This window comes from Labrus mixtus, chromosome 3, assembly GCF_963584025.1.
Source record: "Labrus mixtus chromosome 3, fLabMix1.1, whole genome shotgun sequence".
In the NCBI taxonomy this organism is placed as follows: domain Eukaryota; kingdom Metazoa; phylum Chordata; class Actinopteri; order Labriformes; family Labridae; genus Labrus; species Labrus mixtus.
In genome coordinates this window covers 32,596,798-32,618,331 of record NC_083614.1, presented here as the reverse complement: position 1 = coordinate 32,618,331, position 21,534 = coordinate 32,596,798, and the positions used below count along the sequence as shown (strand labels likewise).

Sequence of the window (21,534 nt, the reverse complement as noted above, 5' to 3'; positions counted from 1 at the left end):
AAACCCGCCGACTTTAAACTGACGCAAATGTGGAGAGAGACACACACACACACACACACACACACACACACACACACACACACAGACACATAACCTGGGTTCAATAATCCAGTGCTCTGTTAACATGAGAAGACCAACATTCGCTTCCACTGTCAGGAAAACTTAGTGTTAAACTACGGTGGCAAAGAAAGGTCAAAAAGCTTGAATCTGCTCCGTCAGAAAGGGGGGAAACTTTTCAGACAGGACTCGTTTGTTTCTCTGCTATTTATTACAAATGAGTTGTTCCCTTCTCCCGTTTGAGACGCGGCGCTGTGATTTGAGTTTTATTTTACGTCGTGTCAGTTTTCCCACAGTTTGAGATTTAAAGCAGAGACGGAGGAAATTCATCACCATGAACATGGTGTTTGTGATGTTTTTAAGAAGGCGTACTTTTCACTACCCGGCGACCTCGTGTGATCCAGACGTCCAAGTGCAACATCTGGGTTTCATGACTCATCTTCTCACAGGAAAAATAGTTCAGATAGAATTTAAGAAACACAGATTTTTCTCTGGAATTTGTACAGAAATTCTTATATGTATAAATACTATTGCAGCATTGACGACGTTTGATCGGTGTAAAAATGTCTCCTGAGGTAAGACGTGATATAAGAAAAAGACACAAGTAGCAGTCGAAGCAGCAGAGTTCCCTATATGACGCTAGAATGAGAATATGTGTCTTTCTATCAATGCTACGTGTAGTTCAACAGAATCTCAATGTGAACTAAAGAGTGGAGAAGAACATCCTGGAGAACAGGAAACATGCAGCAGCAGGTTGATTAGAGCACGGAGATGGTAGAGGTGGCGTGCAGACAGTCTATGGTCGTGCAGCGATCACAGGGAATAAAGGTCACCACCCCCCCTCCCACTGGCCCCTCCCACTGGTTCTAGGTGAATTCTCCTGATTATATCCTGCTGTGTTCTCACTTCAGCTCACTCTGACTTTCTGCAGAATAAACACGAGGAGGCTGGAGGAGAAACATTCAGATGTTTGTGTGATCACATGACGCTCGGCATGGAAACATCAGGAGTGTTTCATGAGTTTTTCTGCAGGTGTGAACGCACTAGAGAGTAAAGACTAAAGAGTCGCACACTCACCACAAATTGTCTGCCAAATATACACACAACTAAAAGTGTGCAAACACAGGACACTACAGCCTGGAGTCTGGATAAAGAGAAAGGATATAAAAAGACGAGACAATGAAGGCGTTGGCTAACAGCCACTTTTGAAGCTTAATGTTTGAACCTGTGAGCTAAAAATAGATCAGACATGTGAATTAAGTGCTGTATATGCCTGAGGATGGACGTTTCAATGCTGCTTTAATTCACTTTATTGGCAGCTTGTAACGGCGTCTTTTTAATAATACGATGTGCAGCTGTACTGTATTTTACCGTGATTTATTCTTTGACAGACTTTGTGCCTTCCAGCTTAAGTGGCTGAACTGCGTCCTGAACAGCTTTAGAGATCGAGCTTTGTGTTTTCAGAGTGAGGAGATATTTTCCCCCTGCAGCGGCGCGAGTGGAGGCAGAGAGCCCAACTCTTTCTTGGCTGCCTGCTCAGATCCGACATTAGAGCATGGAGGCGGCTCTCCTTTGAAGCTCTCCTCTGACTCTCCCACTGAGGGATGAACTGATGAGTCATGGTGTACGCAGACGGCAGACTGGGAGGCAACTTAAAACAGCGGCTTTGTACGAAGGGATGAGGAGAAAATGGATTGCATGTTTGAATTACAGTCGATATGTTGCAGACCTGCAGAGAGCCTTTCAAGGACCGGTCCAGTGTTTCACAGCATCTCCCACATGTCATACTTTAGAGTTGAAAGCTTTCCATGAATGCCGCAGAGTTATTTTCTTGATGTTTATGTGTTGCTTCCTGCACGCCTTCCTTAATTTTTCACTGCAATCAACTGATGTTGAATGACTTCTTTGAGGATAAGTGAAAGTCGAGATGATTATTCTCCAAGTGAGAGAGTTTATTTTAGATTTCAGGAAACAAAGGAACTCTTGAATTAAAGTTTTCCTACCCCAAGTTAGGATGACTTTAAGGCAGAATGATCAACATGTTCCACATAAATAAATCATAAAGTCTGTCCTGTGTAAATGTGTCTCTGAGTCATGACTGTCTACAATGAGGGAGAAGCTCGAGTCCCACTGGCTGTGTTGTTGTCAGAGCCGTGTTAACATGGACGGGACGGCCGGCTCCTCCCCTTGTGTATAAAAGCTGTTTTAGTCAAGAACTAGAGAGAAGAAGAACATACTCACTGATTATTTGGATGTTAGTAAGAGTTTTTAGATCACGCTCATTCTGTGTCAGTTTACATGAAATGTGAAGCTACGAGCTAACTAAAGAGCGCTAACATGTGACATCACACAGGTGATCGCAGCTCGATCAAAGGATTATTTCGTCAACAGCTTGCTTTAAACTCCTTCATGCAAACGCGAGGGGATGGGTGTTGGAGGTGTGTCTCTGGAGGAGAGCGGAGGCTTCAGTTTGGAGGAGGCGTGGCCAAACAGAAGTTTGTTTTGGTTTCATGCTGGAGCTCAAGGGCGACATCTACTGGATCAAAAAGTCGCACATTCTTCCTTTAAGGAGCGTTCATGTGTACTGACATTGTCCCTTGCAGCTCTCACATCTAATTTCCACGGTTATCAAACAATTTAGAAAGTTAGGAAGCTTCTGTTGTGCTGCCCCAGCACCAAGCAGACCCTTATAGACGTGTAGGTGTCATACTGATTGAATGTAGGTTGTGTGAAAGTTAGCAAAGATTAAGTGAGGTAAAATGAGGAGTGATGCAAAGACTTTAAAATATTTCCTCACATCCAATCCGTCAATATGAGAAAGGTCAAAAGTCAAAAAGCAGTTTCTGCAGAAACATAAATCTGATCTCATCCTGCTAAAGCTTTTCCCCAATACAACCCGATCTCTCCACATTCATTCAACGGTATAAACCAGAACATTCCTCTTCTGTAGCTCTGTCCTTAACTTAAGGAGGAACAAGTTAATTGCAGAGAGCACCTCCAGAGTTATATCAGACCCATAATGCACCTGGCTCAGCTCCCAGAATCCATTACTCTGGCTCAGAACCAGAACCTGGAGGAGAAAACTGCACAGCAGACGTTAAGATGTGCGGCCATTCATTTAAAGAGCCTGAAATACGTCTGCATGTGTGGCCTCCTTTTATTTATTCATACATCATACTTTTAACGTCTAGTCCGGGGTTTTTAGGAGCTTTTATTTTGATGATTTTGTAGAAGAATGTCGTGAGTGTTTTTAAAGTTTAAGACAGAGACGTGGGAAGTAGGGGTGCTGAGGGTGCTGCAGGATCCCCTGAAACCCGTTTTGTGGGGATATAGACGAGGCACTGTAAAATACTTAGTGATACATCTCACAGCCGGTCGGAGCGTTTCTATCGTTGTGTACACTCTAAGAAGTCAGACACGTAATCATCCCATCAGACAGAGCAGCAGGACTAAAGATGTTACTCTTTAATTTTGAGGTTACGTTGATTACTCTTATAATAACTTCTGAACGGCGCCATCAACTTTTCTCCCTCATTATGTCACAAGCATGCACTTACAGAAAAAACAGTGACTCTGCACCGTGAGAGAGAGAGAGAGACGGAGAGAGAGAGAGAGAGAGGGAGAGAGAGAGGGAGAGAGTGAGAGAGAGAGGGGGAGAGAGAGAGAGTGAGAGAGAGAGAGAGAGAGAGAGAGGGGGAGAGAGAGAGAGTGAGAGAGAGAGAGAGGGAGAGAGAGAGGGAGAGAGTGAGAGAGAGAGGGGGAGAGAGAGAGAGTGAGAGAGAGAGAGAGAGTGAGAGAGAGAGAGAGAGTGAGAGAGAGAGGGGGGAGAGAGAGAGAGTGAGAGAGAGAGGGGGGGGGAGAGAGAGAGAGAGAGAGTGAGAGAGAGAGAGGGGGGGAGAGAGAGAGAGTGAGAAAGAGAGAGAGGGAGGGAGAGAGAGAGAGAGAGAGAGAGAGACAGAGAGAGAGAGGGAGGGGGAGAGAGAGAGAGAGAGAGTGAGAGACAGAGGGGGGGAGAGAGAGAGAGTGAGAAAGAGAGGGAGGGAGAGAGAGAGAGAGAGAGAGAGAGAGTATTACAGCATGATTGAGGGAAGGAGTGACAGGAGTTGTGGAGAAACAGCAGGAGAGACGAGGAAGAAGCTCTTTGACTCATGCAGAGTTTCTGTTGCCACATCATCTTCCCAAACACACCTACATAGTGATTACCACAGAGCACAGACAAGCCTGGACACACACACACACACACACACACACACACACACACACACACACACACACACACACACACACACACACACACACACACACACACACACACACACACACACACACACACACACACACACACAGCAACAAGCTTCCCAACCACTAGTGGAGCCTCGTCTCTCCAGCGTTCTTTTTCCAGCCACCATGGCCGCCTCTTGTTCCCATCACAACAGCAGCATAACAAACTTTTCCAAACAGCATGTAAGAGCATGGGGGGGGGGGGGGGTGGTGGTGTTTGAGGACACATCTCTTACCTGTTCAAACTCTCGGAGGCTGTGCATCTGTACAGGTGGGCCTTTTTCTGTTTCATCACATGAGAAATCTGCACAGAGAGGAAAAGAAGCACACGGTCAGATCAAATCTGAGGTATGGTAGGAATACCTCAGCTTCGGCTCCTGCACAGTGTTGGGGTGATGTTTGGTTGATTTGCAGGAAGGAAAAAGGAGCACAGCTTCCTCTAAAGTCACAGATACTATGACTGGATCTCAAAAATCTACTGCAAGGCTCTCAATAGAGTCGACTTGGGATTTTTTTTTTTTTTTTACATATTTCACCTCCTGAATGACTGATGGTTCAACGAGTTCTGTAGTATGTTCCAGTACACCAGATAACACAAATCTGACAGTTCTAATGTTCTTCCCTTCATTCTGACAGACTTTTAAAAAGCATTAAAGTCTTTATATGTGATTTTTCACACTTAAATATAAATCAAGTATATCCTCTGAAAATAACTCTGTGAGTCATGACTGTCTACAATGGGTGTAACACCCGAGTCCCACTGTCTGTGATGTTTTCAGAGTTTTCAGAGTCCTATCTTCACTTTGTTTACATCGCCCGGACGGCCGGCTGACTCCTCCCCTCGTGTATAAAAGTTGTTTAATTGAGGGACTAGAGAAAAGAAGAATAACATACTGTACTCACTGCTTAACTGTGTTTCTAGATCACGCTCATTTCAGGTAAATTTACATGCAGTGTGAAGATACGAGCATAATAAAGATCGCTAGCATTAGCATGCTAACACAACAATGCAGGGCAAGTTGGTTTTGGTTTCATGCTGGTGCTCAAGGGCGACATCTACTGGATCAAAAAATCACATATAAAGCCTTTAAATTGCGGGAACGGTAGCCTAGTGGTTAGTGCGCGAACCCCATGTACGGAGGCTGTGGTTCCTCCAGGCGGGCGGGCCGGGTCGAGTCTGACCTCTGATTCCTTTTCAATGTCATTCCTCTCTCTCTCTCCACAGATTTTAACTCTATCCACTGTCCTATCTCTTTAATAAAGGAACAAGAAGCCCGAAGACAAAAGCACAAGAATCAGCCGTTATATCATTTTCATCATCGTCACCTTCTTTGGTGACTTTTAAAGCTCTTAAAAATAGAGCGCTGTGTCCAAACGTTTTTTTCATTTAGAGTCTAAATGAATGAAGCTGTCTGTGTGTGACTCTAGTTATTAATGTTCATTAACCTGTCCATCGCTGGTTATCAGAGGGAGACGGAGTGAAAGAAAATGTCCTCTTTGGGCTCCTGTACTCGATGAAACCGTTTCATTCACACACACACTCAGCAGCATGCGGACAGGAGAGGTTTGTCTGGGGTTTGAATCAAATAAATGTATTTCATCTGTAAACAGCACGGTTTAAAACATCTCATAAAACATCTCTGAGACGTTCTGATTAACCCTCGCCTCAATATAACCCTATTAAACCTGGATATATGGCCTGTACACACACACACACACACACACACACACCTATCATGGTACATTCCCGTCCAGCTGAAACTCCTCCAGAGGTCTTAAGACGTCTCAAAGCCAAACTTCTCCTCTCTAAAAGGCCGGGAGTGTTTCCAGAAAACTCCACGCAGGAGGGATTTGTACAATAGTTTGTGTTTGATTCTTTTAAACAGCGGGCCAATAGGGGGGGGGGTAAGGGGGGGCGGGGAGTGGGCGGCGGGGTGCCTGATCCCAGGGGGCGTAATCAAGACGGTGTTTGGCAGCGTAAAGATTTCTGACGGTTCTTTAAAATTGCGGCACATTAAATATTATTAAGAGCTGCTCTGTAGCAGAAAGGTAGAAAAAGGGATTCTGGACGGACGCCTGCTGGGAGGTGAGCTGGAATGACGCACCGCTACAAGCACGCAAACACACACACACATAAATATATGTTGTTTTACTGCACCTGTGAGGAGCCTCTATTCATAATGGACTCCCTTATTCCAGACCCCGAATCCACACCAAACCACTACGCACCTTTCGTAATCTGTGTTTCATGATGGACGTCCATCTCTCTGGCTGCAAACAAATCTACCAACGGGCACAAATAAGGTCACCTGAACCCGAACGTCTGGCCTCAAATGAAAGTCAGAAACACGATTTCCTGAAACATTCTTCCTCATAGATCTCGCCTCGTCTTTTTTTGTTTCTGCTTGTGTAAAAAAGCGAGATATGAGAAGTTTCAAAGTGAGCTGCACAGACTTTTTATTAGCTTTAGAGAGCCATGCTAGCTGTTTCCCCCCGTTTCCAGTATTTATGCTAAGCTAGGCTAACCGCTTCCTCACTCCAGCTCTGTGCTGAACACAGACTTAAGAGCCTGATGTTCAAATCTTAACTGACTCTAAAAATGTGGGAGACCCTAAGGGGGGGGCAAGAGAAGTGGTTCAGATAGAAGTGATTGTACCCGACCTAAAAAGCCTCTGCATGTTTCTAATAAGCTCCACGAGCAGAAACGTGCTCAAACTAGGATCAATATTGGAGATGCTTTTGAAAAATGGAGAGAGGTTAGAACACAGAAAGGTTTACAGACCCATGCAGAGCTGGATAAACACTGAAGCTTCAGAGTCCACCACATGGTGACCTGAGTGAGCATGGACTATAGAGAGGAGGGGGGGGGGGGGGGAGACAGCTCTCTATGATGTTTAGAATTTAGACTGCAGTACCCGTTTTAAACACAAGGGGTCAGAGTTACAGACTGCACCTTTAATGCATTTGAACTAGACGTGTATTAGTGATTTTTTAATAAGTTCACAACTATATAATCTTTAGGAACCTTTTGGTCTTTTCAATTTGAAAACAGGATTTATTGACGTCAGGATCAGATTTTTGGATCCTTTTCCCTCACCCGCTTCCATCGCTGCAACACCTGTTGGTTTGACCTGATAACTGCTCTCATATCTGGAAAAACCGAGGGGCGTCCAAAACGGCCGTGTGGGGGTGCTTTAAAACTGCCTACCTTCTCTGGTCCAAACAAATCCAGAGCATTCAGGAGCAGAATCTAAAGTTAGAGGAGGTGTTTATTATGTTTTTCCTGTTAAAAACTTAAATCTGTGATGTGGTTATTTTAAGAATCTAGCGGTGAAAGAAAGAAAAGAGTTTAATAGATTTAGGATATCTACTCACCCATCATTGGTCCCACGCTCTTCGGCCTGGCCCGTTTCTCTCCACAGTTCCTGAAATAGAGACAGCCTTCAGTCCATTGCCTTCAGACTCTCCACCAGCAGCCACACACACACAGATCCTCAAACCTGCACCGAAACCAGTTTATCCAGATTTATACCGACTATTCCTCCACCTTCAGCCTACCTGCTGGTGCTCTAAGCCGCTCACTGAATGTGTGGTGGACTCTCTAAAAGCTCACTGGGTCAGAAATAGAGCAGAGCTCCTTCTTCTTTGCACTGACATGTCAGAGACAGCAGGACACTCACACACGGGTGGAGACTGAGTCAGCGCATGCTTCGAGTCACACAGTCATCACTCAGCAGCTGAGACAGTAAACAAAGAGAGAGAGTGGAGGAGTCCTCCAGAGCCTCCGCTAAGGACAAATCTAACTCTCAGAGAGCTTTTACCTCCCTCTGTTTATCATCTATACACTTCAGTTCAAGGGTCATTCTGGTGTGTTTAAACATGGGATCTTATTTTAACATCACTTGGGATGATTAAGACCAACGAGTGCAAGAAGCTTTGGAATCGCTTCAGTAGATTTTAAACCGGCTTTAAGATAGATAGAATCTTTATTATCATTGTATACAAGGACACAACGAAACTTTGTTAGCAGCGTTTACAAAAACAACAACAACAAATATATATATATATTTGTGGTGATATGAAAGAGAAATATGCAAAAATTGGGGCTACAATCTGATTTTAAGGAACTTTTGCATCCAAGCTAAAAGTCGTTTGTTTTTGTCCCTGACAGGAAGTGATTTTCTAGTCTGAGTGCTCCGATCCGTGCTCAAGCTCGGTACACTTCTTTGGTCCTGGCACGCTTGGAAGAGGTGTTGGCTGCTCATGCACAAGCTCGGGTACACATCGTGAACATGACGTATAATCGATCCCAGACTCCATCATCGAGAAAGTGAAGACAGCCAGCCGTGCGCCGGTTTCTCCTCCGTTTTTTGACGTCATCGTGCGACGCTGTCACTTTTGTTTTCATGAGATTAGTGCGATGGCAGACGTTACCAAACTAGCGTTGGTGCTAACGTTGCTAACTGGACGTTTTACACGCTCACACATACACACACAGTTACTCTCCCACTATGTTGACGAGCAGAGACGCCTGATTGGACGATGGAGGTCATTGCTGCTTCATACGACACTCTGATGACAAACTCTGCCACCAACGTCGGGGGATTTTAGACGAGACCCGGTCGGACGTTGGTGGTACAACGTTTAGAATAACAACCTGAGCCCGTCAGGGACAAAAACAACGACTTCTGGTGGATGCACCCTGATGGACTCATTCAACCAAAAAGATTTTGTTGCATTCATGGCAGCCTGTTTTTTTTTTCCTGCAGCCGGCTGAAGCCACTCAAACCTCTCTCTACCTATTAGTCATTTTGAACCCAGAATAGGAACCCAGGAATACAGGAATAAACCTTTAATTGCTGTTTTGCGTCATGGAAATTAATTACAGGTCTGGAAAATGAAGGTTTAAGTTTGTTCTGTGATTCATTCAAACCAAAAAAAGAGTTACATCTTCACAGGATCATGATCTGGGTTTCCTCCCAATTAGCACGTCCTCTGAGCTTCTCATGAATAATCGATGAGGAAGATTAAGTGAAAGCAGATTCCACCGAGCTGTTAAAGCCGCTTTTATCAGCCGAAGTGAAGACACACGAGGAGCCTCACATCAGGGTGAGACGGTAATGATCCCCAAATGATCCTCTCTGAATCAAAGGCTTTACTGGATTCAGAGTGTTTAACAGCATCTTGACCACCTAGGTGTGTGTGTGTGTGTGTGTGTGTGTGTGTGTGTTTGCCTCTTGGTGCCGACAGCTGAAGGAGACGTGAGTGGATGTGTGACAATAGAAGCTGAGTAGACGACAGTAACGTCCTCTTTACAGCCTCCAGCAGCTGAAGACCACCAGAGCTGAGATCAACAGGCTGAAGGTGTGAGAACAACATTTGTGGAATGTTGGAACATGTTGGAAATGCTGTCTCAGTCTAACTTTCAGTCAACCTAACGACAGGCTGAGAGCTGGAGCTGAGGCGGGTTTTAAACCTCCTGACAAACCGTTACACCGCGCCCACCTGTCAATCATGTCAGGTACGCGCCTAACTCTGGATAACATATATCATTTATAAAATCAAAACAGAGCCATTTAAAAAACATTCACCCCCCGTACAGTGTGTCCCCATGATGACGATAACTAATCACACCTATTTGGTTTTTTGTAACCAGGCTGTAAACATGTTAATCTTTTGAATTCTTTTAGAATGGGTGTGTATGTGACTTCCTGTGCTTCTGCAGCCAGCCTCTAGTGGACACTTGAGGAACTGCAGGACTTTACACTTCAGCATCGGCTTCATTTTTCAACCGCTTGGTTTTACAACAAGCTGCAAGAAATAGTCTGCTATAAGCTTATGATGGTGAGAGATGCTGAGTGTGTGTGTGTGTGTGTTTTTATTTGAGCAGAGTATACAAGAAAACTGAACCTAATACAGCTCTGACTTCAACTTCCATCTGATGGACTTTTCAAATGAAACTTTATTGACATTTGTCAACACTCCGCTCTGCAGTACGAGCTCTCAGGTCGTGTTGGACGATCCCAGCGGACAGCGTGAGGACATGAACCGTGAGCTTTGGTCGTGCGTCGTAAACAATTCACACGAACAGCGTGAGATGACGTTACCACCTCAACATTTATACAATGACACAGAGTATGCTCGGCCTTACTGCCCTGACCTGCTGGGGTCAGAGGTCAAGTCCTGCAGCTGCTCCAAAGAACTACGAGGTCAAGGCTAAATGAAGATCAGATATAACATGAATACGGGAAAACATTAAAGCTCATCCACGTTTCTTTTAACTTCTATATCGAACACAACACCTGGTTTTGTGATATGAATATAATGACCAGTTTCAAAGCACAGCTGTGTGTCTGCTAAAACTTCTCCAAACTCACATCTTCTGCTGTGGTGCAGATCTTTAAAATGTACAGAAACAAAATGTGCTACCGCTGAGTTCAATGTACTTTTGTTTTGATTAATTTCTCCCAAATGGAAAGACACCTAGAACATTAATGGTTGCAATCATAGAGTTTGTATATTCACATGTGACCTCTTCAGTAAAGATCTGTTAATGCATAAACAACTGAAGGAGGAAAAACGTGGAGCGTCTGTAAAGTCTCTGACTGCATGTAGAATAAAGCACAGGCAGCGAGTGTTTTCAGGCTTTAAGAGGTTAAAATGGGCACAGATAATTCAGGCTTTTCACTCAGCCAATCACTGCCCATCATCCAGGAGCTCCACATGTTTGAGTCCAGACCTCAGTGGTTATGTAACAGGAGCACAAAGGTCCTCTTTTCAGGACTTTTTCCACTTTGTTCATCTGTATTCACTGCACGAGAGGCTTCTTCTACTCACATTATGTTCATTTTAATGCACACAAAACAACACCAAACAGACCACCATGACTCATCAGAAGCTCATCAAACAGTCTTACCTTCCTCTGTACAGATATCCACTCATGTTACAGCTGCAGAGGTATCCAAAAAACACAGAAATTAGCTCCTGCAGCAGCAGCTCTGATAGTTTCCCCTCAAGCTGTCAGGTGAGAGTCGCCTCCTCAGACCTGCACACATCCTCAGACCTGCACTCTCCTGCAAACAGTCAGACGTGGCCAAAACAGCAGCCAGAGAAGCGGCGGCGAGTGGTGAGTAAAAAACCTCCTCAGACCCGGAGCCGAGTGACCACAGTCAGGCAGAGATTCCCCGAGGAGCGAGCCAAACACCCGGCCCGAGCGACCGAGTCCAGAATCTGACGTGGCAGCAACAGAGGAGGTAAACACCGGCCGGGGAGCAAAGGTACACACACACACTGCCTGGTTCAGCATGAAAGAGTGATCTGTTTCAGCACGCTCCAAAACAGACGCTTCACTAGGGCTCAGTGTGTGTGTGTGTGTGTGTGTGTGTGTGTGTGTGTGGGAGCATGTGCACAAACCACACCAACGTCTTCCTGCCTTAGCCTGTAAAACAGTCACTAATCTGTCAATGGACTATTTGCCTCTGGTATGTTTTGAAGGCAGGGTGGAGCACGCACAGGACACCCTAATGTGAGAGAGTGTGTGTGTGTGTGTGTGTGTGTGTGTGTGTGTGTGTGTGTGTGTGTGTGTGTGATTATGCATCCCATCCCGCCCCTGCAGGTGTGTGTGACATGTCAGAGCAGGTCTGCAGCAGGTAAAACAAGGTATGGTTCCCCACACTAATCCCCCCCCCTCCAACAACCAACACACACTGAGCTGCTTTACATTCTCCCTGCAGCACACACACACACACACACACACACACACACACACACACACACACACACACACACACGATCTTTGTGATAAAACCACATTATTGTTGTGTGTTCTCTCTCTGTGTGAAGGGCGGTTCAAAGAGTACACTGTGCAGCTGTGTTGAATGGATTCAAACAGACAGGCTGAACATTCAGGCTGCTGGACCGAGCGCAGGATCAAAGACGGACAGCGGCGGCGGCGGTGGCAGCGGGCCGGAGTCAGAAGCAGAGGTCTGGATCACAAGCGTGAAATTCCTCCACAGAGCTTCTACAAACGGGGGGGGGGGGGGGGGGGGGGGGTTTGTGTGTGAATCCTAACGTTTTTTATTCACCCTACAGAGACGTTTATTTAAAAATGAATTAAAGACAGGCCTCGTCCAATCAGGAGCTTTAGTTAATACTAGTAAACACATACAAACTTCTTCTTCTTATATCAAATAAAACACTTCCTGCTCTTCAGGCCACATCGTCCCTTCAGCTCAGGGGGGCTTTATTGAGAAACATCTGCAGTAACTGTTGAGTTTCAATGACAGAAGTTCAGAACTTAAAATGTCATCAACTTCCCTCCAAGATGGAAATAAAGGATGGACAGCTGGGAACAGGACTATCTCTGTCAACAGGCACAGACGTCACAGGGGCGTAAAATATCCTGCCCCTGATCGCGCACTAAATATGACAATAGTGGGTCGCTAATGGCCTCGTGGTTATGGTTGCACCCGATGTAGGGAGGCTCTAGTCCTCCAAGGCGGCGACCCAGGTTCAAGTTTGACCTGTGGCTCCTTTCCCACTATTTCATTCCCCGTTCTATATCTCCTGATTTACTCTATCCACTGTCCTAACAAATAAAAGGCAAAAAGCCCAAAATGAAAATCTTTCAAAAAAACATGACAATAGTGATTGATAACTACAGATAACAAACCCGCTCATTCCAAACGAGGTCAAAAAAAAAATATTATGAACACTCAGAGTTAGGCAGGACACAGCTCCACATTCAGACACATTTTTCTAACAACTTCTCTCTGATGTCAGACATGCACACTGAGGTTATCAAAATGTTTGACGGCTTTATATGTGATTTTTTGATCCAGCAGATGTCGCCCTTGAGCACCAGCATGAAACCAAATAAACTCGCGCTGCATTGTTGTGTTAGCATGCTAATGCTAGCGATCTTTATTATGCTCGTATCTTCACACTGCATGTAAATTTACCTGAAATGAGCGTGATCTAGAAACACAGTTAAGCAGTGAGTACAGTATGTTATTCTTCTTTTCTCTAGTCCCTCAATTAAACAACTTTTATACACGAGGGGAGGAGTCAGCCGGCCGTCTGGGCGATGTAAACAAAGTGAAGATAGGACTCTGAAAACTCTGAAAACATCACAGACAGTGGGACTCGGGTGTTACACCCATTGTAGACAGTCATGACTCACAGAGTTATTTTCAGAGGATATACTTGATTTATATTATATTTAAGAGTGAAAAATCACATAGAAAGACTTTACTAATCTCCATGATCTGGTATAAACACACGACTTCATATTGAAGTGAGTCTGAAGTAAAGAAACAAACAAAGCATCTGTCTGAACACGTCTGAATGAGGAAACACTCAGAGATACCTGAAAGGATAATCCCTTATGGAATTTCTGATTCTATAATAGACGAACCGCCTCTCTGTACCTGCAGATGGCAGCTGTCAGGTCTCAAACATTTAAACATTTAAAGACGGCCTGCAGAGGAATCACATTTTCAAAAACTGCTAAAAAAAATAAAGCTTTCAAAAAGTGCTGTAATTTTTAAAGTGGAGCGGAGTCTTTGTGAAGATGAGCACCTGCAGTGTCGGGGAGGTCAGGACTGTGTGTAACCATCAGCAGCGTGCACAAACACACACTCAGTGTACTTCAGTGTGTGCGTGTTTTAAAATGTAAGGAATCTCTTTCCATCCTCACATACCTGCCTCACATTCCTCACATGCAGCCGGTTCTCCCAGGTCAGAGCCGAGCTGCAGGTCTGAGGCTGGACCAGGAGGATTTTGTACCCCCCCCCCGCGCACTGAAACAAACATGTTACACAATCAGCCAAAAGAACAGCCCCTCACTCTCTATGATTTACTGCTCGGTGAGCTTGGAGGTAAGAAGTGTTTTTAACTTTCTGTACGCCAGGTTTACAGAGTTCACTAAGGGAGCGATAAAAGATAAACATGAAGGATCACAGGATGTCAAATCAAACTAATGCTGCAGACGTGGGTTTTTTTTGGCTCAATTTAAATGATTGTCTCTCAGATTTGGTCGTGTTGTGAGCAGACTTTAGACTTCTGAACAAACCCAGAAAGAGTTCTGAAGTAGTCGCTTCATAAAGGTAAGATCATCGTTTCACTTCATCTTCCAGCTGCCTGCATAACATCAAAACCTGGATGTACCCCCCATTTCTAAGCAATAGAACTGACCTCATGGGTTAGAAGATCTCCTATTGGATGTAGACGGGCGCTCCAGGTCAGCAACCTGTGCGTCATCATCCTCTGAAACATCTCCTGACTCCGCCCATCACTCTCTGACTTTGTGGCAGAAACTCCAACTCATGCCTTCATCACTTCCTGTCTAGACCATTGCAATGGAGTCCTGTCTGGGGGGTACCCAGCAAAGTCCTGGACCGGCTCCAGTATGTGCAAAACTCCACTGCCAGGGTCCTCACCCACACCAAACCCTGGAAGCACATCACCCCAACCCTCTTCCACCTCCGCTGCCAATTCAATCCTGCATCAACTATAATGTTACAAATGCCTCCACGCCCTCGCCCCTCAGTACCTCTCCGACCTCCTGCACCCGAGACACTGTACCTGCTCTCCATCCCCCCCTACCTGACTCTGCACCTGCAGCGTCAAAGCCCTCACCCGCCTCTGGCACACCCTCCCTGCAAACATCCGACAACCACACTGCCTTTGATCAGGTAACCTGAGACGGATCTGAAGAACCAGAACAGGACAGTCTGTTTCAGATTCTAGTGTCATGTGGTCTTGTGACCGGCCTTCTGATCATCTCTCTGACTGAGAGGAGGAAGGAGGGAGTTCCACAAAGGAAAACAATAAGAGGTGAAGGGACAGAGATGAAGTCTGCAGAGAGTAACTCACACCCTGTAATCGTCCACATCACAGCTTCCATCCCTCTGAGCGAGCTGTAGAGGAATCATCTCATCCCTATGAACAGATATCTGCAGAGTGTGCAAGACAGAATCTACATACATCCATTATCTACAACGATGATCACGTTCCAGGTCGCCGAGGTCTGGAACCGATCCCAGCTGTCATTGGGAGCCAGCCAATCACAGCGCTGACATATAGAGACAGACAACCAGCCACAATCACATTCACACCTACAAGCAACTTAGAGTCAGCAGTTAACCTAACGAGCATGTGTTTGGACTGTGGGAGGAAGCCGGAGTACCTGGAGAGAACCCACACATGCACGGGGAGAACATGCAAACTCCACACAGAGAGGCTCCTGTCAGACGGGGATTCAAACCAGGAACCTCCTCACTGTGAGGGGACAGAAACAGCTTTTTTTCGACCTACTGATGTTGCGTCAATATCCAAACTGTCAAACAAAATTACTCTTGGCAAGCCGTTCTGCTCCTTCTGCTATTTTGACTTTATTTACATAGTTTTCACCTTCACCTTTGTTTAAATACATATTTGTTCATTCATTAATTCATTTGTATACTTTAGACCTTTATTTTCTCATGTTTTTGACAGTTTTCTTTGGCATTTCTACAATTTGCAACTCGGGTAAAATGTCTGATTTTTTAAAACATCCAAAACCAAGACATCGTCATGTCCCCTGTCAGGATTATCAACCCCATCGTTTTCTGATCAGTTCATAATAAAGATGCAGAGGATGAATCTAGAGATGACATGTCTCAGCCTCGTCTCTGGACACAGGGATGTCTTCACTTTCATATTCTTCCACGTCGTTTTGTTTTGGTGCAGATTTGAGAAAAACAGACGTCACCATGCACCATGTGACATCAACGGAACGCAGGACAAACCTTCTCTGCAGCATTGTTCTGTGGTTCAGGATGATTTTTTTTTTCATGCATCATCTCGCCTCCAGACATTTTGTGTTATTCAGGACTCAACATGAGATTTAGAGGAAATATTCTGTGTGTTGTTCTCCATCTGTACAGACAGAGATGCAGACCTCCTGCCTCTCTCAGATCACATCCAGGGTTTGGAGACATGTAACCGTCTAAAGATGAACAAGCTCTCAGTGAGAAGAAGTTTGTGTGTTTACAATGTCCAAGAGTCTGACAGTGAGGCCTTAAAAACATCCTGCTGCTGTAAGAAATCGAGCAGAAACGACATCCAGAGACCTAAAAGTATGATGTAATGATCCAGATGTTTCCACTCAAACCTGCTCAAAGATCATCTATTATTCATAGGCATCATGACGACCCCCCCCCCCTTTAAGGCTCATATTACAAGAGCAGCTCTATAACAAACAATCAATAAGTCAGTGTGATGTTTGGACTCCAATAATGAAAATAGCAATAGTAGATACATCACATTTTTACTTATGTTGTAGTCTGAGTCTTCATGACTTAATGACCTTTAGGGACAAAAAGGTTTAGGAAGCACCGGCTGCCAGGTCATGTTGTGACCACAGGTAGGTCCTCTGCAGGCAGGGCGTTTAGGAAACTCATTTGGGCCGCTTGTATCAAAGATCTCTTTCTCTCAGTCACTACCCAAAGCTCAGCACAGGTGAGGGTTGGAACATAGACCGACGGTTAAATCGAGAGCTTCAGGTCCTTCTTCACCACGACGGTACCACACAGCCGCACCAATCTGCCTGTCTGTTTTTTACCCTCTCTCGTGATCAAGACCCCGAGATACTTGAACTCCTTCTCTTGAGGCAGAGACTTTAAAAAAAGACCCGACCTAAAGACTAAAGTCTCTGATTTAAAGTCAAATCAAAAGAAGACGATAACACCCTGCATACATCAGACATGTGAAGCTCTCTGGTTATTATATTTCTCCTGTGGTTAGTGCCTTTTCTCGGGGGGGGGGGGGGGGGGGACCTCCAGGAGTTCAACATGGCGACTGAAACCATTCCATTTTCAAAACAAGTCGGGGGGCCCCTGATGGCTCACAAACGTACCAACCAAAACATCGGCACAAAATGTCAGACAGTTTTGGAAACCTCCCTCATGAGGCCCCATCTGACAGCGCTCACTCTCGTTGCCCTGCTAAAGCGTTGCATGCATTATCCCTGTGAGAAGCAAAGTTTGTCAATGAAAGATGAAGAGGAATAATCCGTCTATAGGAGAGAACAAATATACAGGACAAAATAAATGACGGTCATGAACCCCGGTTGGAGGGACCCCCAATTAGATTTTTGAGAAGGGCCCCAACAGACTCTTAAAATGTCCTCTGAGTCAAATGTTTGAAAACTGCCTGATTTGACCTTTAACTTAAAGAGACTAAACTTTCTTTAGACAGCCAAACATCAAATGACCTCCCCACACACACACACACACACACACACACACACACACACACACACACACACACAGCGGGCCTGCTGGGAGTTCAACAGCTCATGAATCAATAAATCAATGCAGAGCAGGAAACAGATATCGGCTCAGAGTATTCAGACTCCATCAGACAGCTGCCTCGCTCTGACAACATCAACACAATGACAGGCTCCTGGTTGACAATTAACTGCGACCTATTGAGCAACACGAGCAACATCTGCTGCAATAACAGACAACAACATGCAGGGCACACGAGTTCATTCAAAGTTGTTGATCATCACGCACTCTCTCCTCATCATATTTATTAACATTCTCAATATGCAGAGATGAACCCACACATTGCAGTGACGTTTACCTCTCAGTGTCTCTCTAACGGCTGCAGGGGTCTGCTCTCCATCTTCTTCTACTGTCACGTCGACTAGATCCCTCCACGTGCATCACGGCATCAACGACATCCTTTAATAATTAGCCTCCCGATCCCGATCCGTCCTCCAGGTCCCGTTAGAGTCCAAATCCGTCCGCGGGCATCACCGGTTTCTTCCCTGAGAGTCTGGAGTCAGAGAGATGCTGCTGCCGCTGCTCAGACGCCACCGCCGGTGCTCCCGTTACAGCTCATTGGTTGGCAGCATTCCCCCCCCCCCCCCCCCCCCCCCCGCGACCCAATAAAACTGGGTGTTCTCGCGTCAGATGCTCTCCCCCCCTCCCCCCCTCCCTCCAAGCGGTGCGGTGAACCCAAAACATCAAAGGGAAAGCCTCGTGATGCGCAGGAGAGAGACTCATCAATGTGTGAAGAATAAAACGTGTTAAAGAGGAGGGACAGAACAGAGCAGAGGGTCAATGCATAAACAGATGGATGAAGACCCCCCCCCCCCCCCCCCCTCCTCTACACAGGTAGCTGCGTCACAATAAGGGGAGAAAGAACCATGATTCAGGGGGGTCACTTAAGGTCATGTCCTCAGGTCTGTTTGGGGGAATAGGTGGATATGGAAACTTCTCCATCATAATATTTCTATTTTATTCTGTATTTCTATATTTCCTATTTCTATATTGTGCTTAAGAGTAACTGTAACGACCACATCCCCCCTGACATTAATCAAATATTTCTGATTGATTAAATATGACACGTGTTAGTTATTCAAGGAGTTTTTAAGGTCTGGAAGTTGCAGATTTGTGCACAAAAATGTTCAAGCATCATTATAACAGGGAGACTAAAGTATCACTGCTTTTAAAGAATCCTGCAGCCTGAATGAAATACTTTAAAACATCTAAATAATGAGCTTCTTCTCTGCAGCTTTAAGAGGAAATATAAAGCTTCTTAAAACGTGCACATCATGCTTTTTATTCTTGTACTCAGTGGCGATATTTAGAAACCGAAGGTGCTGATTTGTGTTGAGTCAAAGGGTCACATTGTTGTTAAATACGGAAGCCCTTAGAGGACAAACATCTATACATTTTATTTTTGTTATAGAGAAGACGGACAGACACAAAACAGCTTTTTGAGTAAAGTTAAGAAGTTCTTTACTGTCTGGAGGTCCGACGTGTGAGAGCATGGTTTCTGGTGTCTTGTTCTTCAGTATGTCACGTCTCAGAGGCGAGGGCGTGGAGCTCGGCGTGGGATGCTGAAGATTATAGAGGCGTGGAAATCACAGCCGATGGAAAGTCGAGTGGAAGACTGAGCCGGCGTTTATACTGAGGGAGTGTGTAGGTAACTTGATTGCAGATGAGCAGCAGGTGTGCAGACTTGACGGCAAGGTGTGTGGATATACACACACACACACACGGAGAGAGGGAGCCTCACAGTTTCCTCCATTTCTGTCTTTATTACAGGTAAGGATTGTTAATCGTCTCAAGACCTTGTTTATTTCCTCTTTCTATCTAACTTGTTTTCCCTTTATTACGAGTTGATTCATTTGTTTTCTAGAGATCTTTGAGAAATGAACTCGTTATCCTGCTAACCAGCACCCCGAGATCACAAGATGTATAAGTCGAGATCTGGAGAAGAGTGCATGCATGTATGACCACATAGGGCTTCCGTACTGTTTCACCATGACTATTCAAAGGCGGACTGAGCAGGATGTGTTATAGGAAGTTTAAGGTGACCGCATGATGCTTTGTCTGTGTTTTGGAACCCATCTGAAACAGTTAACACACGGTCTTTCCACCAAAACAAACTCACTGACCCCTCACTTGATGGAGCATTCCCTTTCCGGAAAGAATCTGTCGTTTGTAAATTAGTGTTTCACTCTTTGTAAGTATGTTTTGCACTTCCCAGCCACCGTACTTTAAGGTATTTATTTTTCCATGTGCATGTCTCCATTTCCAGGTTTTCTGTCATCCACCCTCAGTCGGCAGACTCTCGTCCTCCATGTCTCTGTGCCAGCCTCCGCTTTCCTGTCCCCTGGTGGACAAAGGCTGAACTGCAGCTCACTGTTACTGTTCTGCTGTCACTTTGTGTCATGCAAAGTTTCAAAGTGGCGTGTGTGTGTGTGTGTGTGTGTGTGTGTGTGTGTGTGTGTGTGTGTGTGTGTGTATGTTTGTGTGTGTGCATGTGTGTATGTGTGTGTGTGTGTGTGTGTGTGTGTGTGTGTGTGTGTATGTTTGTGTGTGTGCATGTGTGTATGTGTGTGTGTGTGTGTGTGTGTGTGTGTGTGTGTGTGTGTGTGCATCTAAATTCTTCAAATAGTGTGTGAGATGACAAGTCTGATCCATGTGGGCTCAATGTGTTTTCTCAGTATGAGGGAGGGAGTCAGTCTGCAAAGTGAGTACTACACACACACACACACACACACACACGCACACACACACACACATTTTCTGTGGATGCACAAATTGGATAATGAAGTCAATTAAAGCAATAAAATCCTTATCACTGCTACTGAAAAAATAACGATTTCTTCTCCTGCTGGTGCTGGCAGTGCCTACATGTCCCAGAATGCATTGCCCATGAGCAGGCACAAACATACCTAAACTACAGACAATATTTTTTGTCTGTGTGTGTTTGCTTTACAGCCGACCCCTGGACACAGATTCTGCATTTATCATGTACAATCCTGTGAAGCTCACTGAGTTCAAACACACATGTGATGTAATTGAAGCAGCGATAAGTTTAGGAACTCTTTCTTTGCAGATATGATCACAAAGCTGCAGCTGCATGAAAAGGAAGGCGGGGTAACCATGAAGTAGAATCAGCTATGTGAGGCTTCATTCTAGAGGAAATCAGTGGATTCTGTCTGCGTGCGTTCTGTCCCGTGTGCATGCGAGGACGATGACTGACGTTACATTTCTGCATATCTGCACTCAGCCCTCTCTGCCGTGTTTGTTTGAACGTGTCATGATTGTGTGTGACGTGCCGGCTGCAGTCAGGACGTCTCGGCTGGCGGTTAATATTAGCTCATATCCCCGCCGCAGATGCTGATGTGTAGTGATCAAAACGTTCATCGCTGGAGCAGCACACACAGCGCCGCCTGTCAGGGGGCCTGCACGGCGCTCCACTCTCTCACTGCCTCCACCCAGCAGGCCTGCAGGTGGCTCCCTCATTACTAACATGTGTTACACTTGTCTTTTTTTTTTTTTTTAAAACTTCAATCCTGCTAATTCACCAAAAAGTTCCACCGTCAGCCTCTTCGACGCGCTCTGTTTGTGGACTCACTCACTCACCCGTTGAATGATTGAAGAATTACATCACTGCTCCTGATGGCGATGAAGACGATGACATGGAGTTGGAGAGAGTACAAAGAATGAGAGAGAGGGCGATCAAACAAATCACTTGAAACATGACTCCACATAACATAGTGATACATACCGTTATTAAAACAGGCCCCCCTCTCAATCCTCCACCTGGATCACATTTGAGCAAAAATGCATCTGCTCGGCTACCGTACAGTCTGTGTTCATATTTTTCAGCAGACAGGATCAAGAACAA

The 21,534-nt window shown here is 45.2% G+C and overlaps 1 protein-coding gene and 1 long non-coding RNA gene across 3 annotated transcripts in view; one reads left to right on the top strand and one right to left on the bottom strand.

The window, feature by feature from the left end:
- LOC132972088 (CDK5 regulatory subunit-associated protein 2-like) overlaps window positions 1-12,114 on the bottom strand; it is a 38,940-nt gene extending 26,826 nt beyond the window's left edge. Inside the window, exons 1-3 of one of the 2 annotated variants that reach the window (XM_061034985.1) lie at window positions 11,255-12,114; window positions 7,714-7,763; window positions 4,575-4,642 (exon numbers count right to left, since the gene is read on the bottom strand). In XM_061034985.1, the coding sequence (XP_060890968.1) occupies window positions 4,575-4,642; window positions 7,714-7,763; window positions 11,255-11,280 (144 nt within the window). In that variant the 5' untranslated portion in view covers window positions 11,281-12,114. Of the gene's footprint in view, window positions 1-4,574; window positions 4,643-7,713; window positions 7,764-7,896; window positions 8,332-11,254 lie in introns of those variants that run through there. The other variant, XM_061034986.1, reaches the window with a different exon arrangement.
- Window positions 1-21,534, top strand: part of LOC132972089 (uncharacterized) — a 473,300-nt gene that overhangs the window by 271,546 nt on the left and 180,220 nt on the right. The gene's annotated exons all lie outside the window — the stretch shown is intronic.